Source organism: Manis pentadactyla, chromosome 13, assembly GCF_030020395.1.
Source record: "Manis pentadactyla isolate mManPen7 chromosome 13, mManPen7.hap1, whole genome shotgun sequence".
NCBI lineage: Eukaryota > Metazoa > Chordata > Mammalia > Pholidota > Manidae > Manis > Manis pentadactyla.
The window spans coordinates 93,335,409-93,341,408 of record NC_080031.1 but is presented as its reverse complement, the minus strand read 5'-3'; the positions used below and the strand labels follow the sequence as shown (position 1 = coordinate 93,341,408).

The 6,000-nt window shown below is 58.6% G+C and overlaps 1 protein-coding gene across 1 annotated transcript in view; it reads right to left on the bottom strand.

Annotated features, from left to right (window-relative positions):
• Positions 1-3,684: 3,684 nt before the first annotated feature.
• WNT3A (Wnt family member 3A) overlaps positions 3,685-6,000 on the bottom strand; it is a 35,719-nt gene continuing 33,403 nt past the window's right edge. The window contains exon 4 of the mRNA XM_036927854.2: positions 3,685-4,325. Coding sequence (XP_036783749.1) covers positions 3,846-4,325 — 480 coding nt within the window. The 3' untranslated portion in view covers positions 3,685-3,845. The remainder of the gene's footprint in view (positions 4,326-6,000) is intronic.

Here is a 6,000-nt window from a genome sequence, read left to right as displayed (position 1 = left end):
TGCTCCAGTCCCTTCATCTGTGAAGCCCTGGCACCTAGTTCCTAGCAGATGCCAGTTAGGATGGCTCCTGGCCTGGCCCTGACTCAGGTGCCACTGTCTGGGCTGTGTGCTGTGAATGGATCCATGGGCAGCTGAAATGGGGCACCTGTCACCCCCATCTCCAGGGCCTAACCCCTGTGAGAAGCACTGACCCCTATTGCCCAGGATGGCTTGGTGGGTTGTGCGGGGTCCCTCCTACTGGTGACTCACCCCCACGGAGGACACCGGTGGCTGGTGGTCTGGCCTCGGCTGCTGCCCTGTGCTCCCTCTTTGTGGAGTATCTGCTGCAGCCCATCTGGCCCCAGCTGACCCCTCGTGCAGCAGTGGGGAATCCCTTTTAGTCAGTGTCAGCCCCTGACCAGTGGGTGACCTGCCTGGAATGGGACTAGTGGGGAAGCGTCCAGTACAGGGCTTGGGCTTATGGGGGGTTGGTGAGTGCCAGCTAGGATGCAAATTGGTGGGGGTGCTGGAGCCCAGAGGCCGGGTCTGTCTCCTATCCCTTTGCCCCACTGGGCCCCTACCAGCTGCCTTCAGTGACATGGAGCTTCCAACTGGGAGGGGATACAGGGGGAGGCTGGGGCTCCCAAAGTCCTGCCTGGAGGGTCAAGGCCATGACATCCCACGACGCTTTCTCTCACTTCCCTCCCCGCTCCATGGACCCCCCACTCCTCCCACCAGGCAGCTCCCCATACCCTCCCACAACCCTCTCTCCACACAGGGCTCTGTCTGTCTGGATGACCCCACCCACTCTGAGCCTGCACACCCATCCAGGACCCCCACCCACCCTGGGTCTACACCCCTGTTCAGGATCCCCTTCCTTCCCAGGTCTGCACCCCTATTCAGAAACCCCACCCACCTTGGTCTGTACTCCTGCCCAGAACCCCCTTCCTTCCTGGATTTAACACCCCTCCATCCAGGACCCCCTTCCTTCCTGGGTCTGCAGTGACCATCCAGGAACCCCTTCTCACCCTAAGTCCACAACCCTGGCCCAAGACCCATCCAGCCGTCTGTGGCTCCAGTGGCAGAGCGTATCCCCACTGCCTGTGCTCTCAGGTGTGGCCCTGGCACTCCGGCCTCAGAGCTGGCTACACTGGGCTTCCTTCCTTCTGCTGGGCCTCCCAATCATGGCTCCGGGTGGGGCCCCACAATCAGGCTCCTGGTGAAGTCTCATTCTGTGACCTCTGGCCCCTCCATTCCAGCAACTGGCCCCAGCAGGACCTGACCTTTGATGGGGGCTGGGCCTCTTGCCCTCAGCTCCCTAACACCTACCGACCTCCTCAGCTTTCTTCTTGCCTGAGGGTCTGGCTGGGTGCAAGGGCAGGGCCAAGAGTATTGGAGGGGACTTGGAAGGGCAGAGAGACCCTGCATTCAGCTTGGAGAGGTGCAGATGTGGCCTTGGAGGCTCCCTGCTCCCACAGTTTTCCCAGGCCTCACCCAGCCCTGTGTGCCCCATATCCCCGAGGGAGGGTGGACAGAAGGGCCATGTGAGGCTTCAGCCAGAGGATGCCTTGCTTGTTTGGGGGTTTTCCTTGCCTGGCCTGGAACAAGGCCACCCCATCCCTGCCCCGAGGTCCTGTGAATGATGTTGGGATGCAGCCCACCACATACGTAGAAACCACAGCCCTCTGCTGAGCCTTGCACCTCTGGGCTCTGCCCTGTGGTCTGGGAAGGCTGGGTGTCCACAGCTGGCTCTGGCCCCTGGCCTGAGGTGCACAGGGGCAGGCAGGGGCCCCTGGGAGGTCTTGGCCTCATGTGGTGGCTCCCCACTGGATTCCAGCTGCATGAGCTGTGACTTCTAAATTGGCCTCAGCAGGTGGTGGGAGGAGGCCCAGAAGTGCCCTCCTCACTTCCAAGATCCAGCCAGACTGGGTTCGTGGTGTGCCTCATGGCAGGCCTCCGTGGGTACCCCACATAGGGTGCAACCTTCTGTGCTGTGGGTGCGTTCCCAAGCCAAGGGTGCGGGCATGTAGCTGGTGCGCCCATGTCATCTGAGCGATGCATGGTGTGGACATGTGTGGGGTGTCTGTGGCTGGCCTGGCGATTGTCACTGCAGCTGACCTGGGTGGGGGTCCCCGCCTACAGGGGCTGCTTTGGCACCTCTCTTCCTTCCCCAGAGGTCCCCACAGAGGCCCCTGTTCCCCTCCCAAAAGCCCACTGCCCACCCAGCCCCGCGCCTCGCTGACCCATTACCAAAAATCCAGCACAGTCCATGGCTTGTTCAGTTGCTGCTTCTTTTTGTTGTTTTTTTTGTTTTACTGTACTCATCATTTGAAACTCACAAGCTATGACTAAATTTCTTTCATGGAAAGAAAAGGACAAAAACAACAGGTCTGTTTGTCTAGCTCCAGTGTATGGTGAGTGTAGCAGCATTAGAAATAAAATTAAAACTAAAAACACAAAATTCAAGGTAGAGGAAGGGGTATGAGGTGGTCTGCCTCCCTGTGTCTCTTTCTCCTGCCAGGAGGGCAGGCAGAGGCAGGGGACATTTCACAGTGGCAGAAGCTGAGGGGGGTGGGGGCATTCCCTAAAGGGCAGGACCTGGCAGGAGGTCCCTGTGGTCGCCGGCCAAGGAAGACGACTAGTCCCAGGTGAGGAGGACCAAGGGCCAGCCAGAGGCTGCAGGACAACAGTCAGCAGCAGGAGGATTGGGGCACGGGAGCCGGGGGTCTGTCCTGGCCACCCCCCTGGGGGCTGTGCATCCTCTGTCTGCAGCAGGGGCAGGGGCTCATCCCCCTGACCTCCCAAGCAACCCAACCCAACCCAAAGTGGGCCTCCAAGGCCGTGCGCAGCCCTGGGGTCTCCCCTCGACCCTCTCCCTCATAGGGGGCTGTGGCCCAGGCAGGTGGAGAGGTGATGGGGCCTGGGGCGGGAAGTGGGTTGTGGGGAGGAGAGACTGGCGCGCCAGGCTTGGCTCCTCTCCTGTGTCGGGATGGGAGCAGGCAGGGGTGCCCAGGTAGTGGGACTTTTCCTGGGGCACGCTGACCAGGCCCAGAACCAGCCAGGCAGGGAACTGGGAGACAGTAGGAAAAGCCTGAGAAGGGGGCCAGGGTATCTGAGGCTCTGGCACATGCAGTCGGTGCAGAGCCAGGTCTCAGAGCCCAGGCTGTCTGCTGCCCTGCACTGCCTGATATGTCAGGGCAAATGTGCTTAGGGGGCACCCTGGTCCAGAGCTGGGGCAGATGCCCGGCTGAGGGAGGGGCACCCCAGAGCCCAGAGGAAGGGGGGCGGGCCTCGTGCCTCGCCACAGGGCCTCGAAGCTTCTTCTGCCAGGAGATGCTGCTCTCCACACAGGCGAGCCGGTGAGGAGGAGCTTGAAGGCTGAACCCCCAGAAGGGACCCCGCCCCATCCAGAAAGGGGAGCCCCCAGGAGGAGCCCAGTACCCGTTGGGAAGAACCCCACTCGGGAGCTCACCCCTGTCCTACCAGAGGGCCCCCATTCAAGACCCCTACTCCCAGAGCTCCACCACATCCAGGGAGGACCCGCCCCCACCCAAGAGCCCCAGCCCTGGAGCCCCGCCCCATTCAGAGGACACCGCCCCCATTCGGGAGCGAGACTTGGAGCTCCACCACCAGGAGGAGCCCAGCACCTTCAGGGAAGAGCCCCCCCACAACCCCCGCCCCATCCCACCCGCAACACACATACACTCGGGAGCCCCACTCCTGCCATACGAGGGAGAAGCGCACCCCATCCAGGGGGATCTCGTGCCATAGAGGAGCCTCCGCCCTGGAGCCCCGCCCCATCCAGGGAGGAGCCTTTCACCTTGCTGGGAGGACCCGCCCCGTCCGCGGAGCCGTCCAGATCCGCGCTACTTGCAGGTGTGGACGTCGTAGGCGCGCGCGCACTCCTGGCAGCGCACGTAGCAGCACCAGTGGAAAACGCAGTGGCACTTCTCCCGGCGCCGCTCAGAGCGCACGTCGTGGCCGCGCCCGCAGCACAGAAGGTCGCAACCGTCGATGCCATGCGAGCTCACGTTGCAGGTGCGGCCGCGCGTGCCGAAGGAGCCCGTCTCAGGGTTGGGCTCGCAGAAGTTGGGCGACGCCTCGTAGTAGACCAGGTCGCGCTCCGTGGGCACCTTGAAGTAGGTGTAGCGCGGCCTCAGGGTCTCCACCCATCCTCGCGACTCGCGGTGCTTTTCCACCACCATCTCCGAAGCGCTGTCGTATTTGTCCTTAAGGAAGTCGCCGATGGCGCGAAAGTCGGGCTGCGCCCACCAGCAGGTCTTCACTTCGCAGCTGCCCGACAGCCCGTGGCACTTGCACTTAAGGTGCATGTGGCTGGCGATGGCCTGCGAGTGAGAGAGTCAGGGCCCGGTCTGGGCACCAGGTAGGGCTGGTGGGGTACGTGCAAGGTGTCTCCGCGCTGTGCTCTTTGCCTGCAGCCCCACCACCCCCATGCTTGCCTGGCAAACAACCCGACCAGCCTGCTCCATCACATGCCTGGGACTCCTAGGTGGTGCAGGTGCCCTCTTCGTGGGCCCCCACCGAGCACCCCTTGCAGACCCAAGATTCTGGAAGAGGGCAGGGCCTGGGAGCGTAATCCCCCCCAACCCCCAGCTGCTTCTCCGCTGGGTCTACCTCCACAGCATCTACAACTAGGTGAGGAAAGGAAGGGGCAACGACGTGATGCCCTGAAGGACTGTGGCAGGAGTGGGGGTACTTGGGCTGGTGGCAAGGCTGGGTGCTGGCCCAAGCTGGGTAATGAATGCTGCTTGAGTGCAACAGTAGCAGGGCCTGGCTGAGGAATGTATACTCGGTCCCTTCTCCCTTTGGGGGACTTCATGGGTGTGGGGACTTTATCAGAACTGTCTAAGGCTGCATTGTCCACTGTAGGCCCTGGCCACCCAAGAGCCAGAGGCTGTTCCAAACTGAGAAGTGCCATCAGTGCGAACCACATGCTAGCTGGCACTGAGTCCTCAGTCTTCGTGCAAGAAGCAGATGTAAAATATCCTGTTCATGGTGTTGATTGCATTCTTGTACTGATAACCTGGGCTGTATTGGCTTTACTAAAATTTAGTATCAAAATTAACATCACCTGAGAGAATATAGCCACTAGCTCTGTAACATCTTTCTGTGCTGACAGATATTAACTACACTAGTTGGGATGAGCATTTAATAATGTAGATAACTGCTGAATCATATTGTTGTAGACTTGAAATCATATGACATTGTATATCAACTATAGTTCAATTAAAAAAACACTAATGTCACTTGTTTCCTTCTTAAACGTGGCTCTCAGAAAATCTGTCACTAAGCTACGTGGCTTCCAGTGGACTCCTACCGGATAGTGGCTTAGGCTTCAGGTGGCTCTGTGTCCAGTGGCTGCCTGCACCTGGCAGTTCTTCTGTTCATATTTGGCCTTTCCTAGGGCCCCTGCCAATTCCCCTCAGTCTTTTCTGCCTAATCTCCATTGTCTTCTTTCCCAAAGAAGAGCTGCCACAACCCATCTCTGCCTCTTCAGGCTCTTGTTTTGGTTTTGCTTTCCAAATAGGCACATCCTTTGAGGAGTCCACAAGTTCCTAAGAAGAACTCTTAGGGGTTCTGGGCTTCATCCCACACATAGCACTGGTCACCTCTCCCATCATTAATAAAATGCAGGTTTTGCTGCTTCTTGAGTTTTCAGTGTTTGGTGTTCTCCATGGACCCCTCACCATAGAAGAAGAATTTGGTGTTTATAATCACACACACCACATGGTTGCACACCTTCTCATCCCTTTCCTGCCCTAAAAACCATAGCATGATTCCAGTTAGATCAAAGTTTAGGGCTGATGGGATTGGGACTGTGTTAAATGTCACATTCAGCTGAGCCCTGTGATGTTTTACGATTCTTCCTTTTCTACAAAATGCTTTGTTGTTGCCTTAAAAAAAAACCTTATCACTGATTCAGTCTCCAGCTACCCCCAATTGTGCAAATATCCTCTTGAAGATGATCACATACTCCAAGTATTCTAACAAGCTTTCATC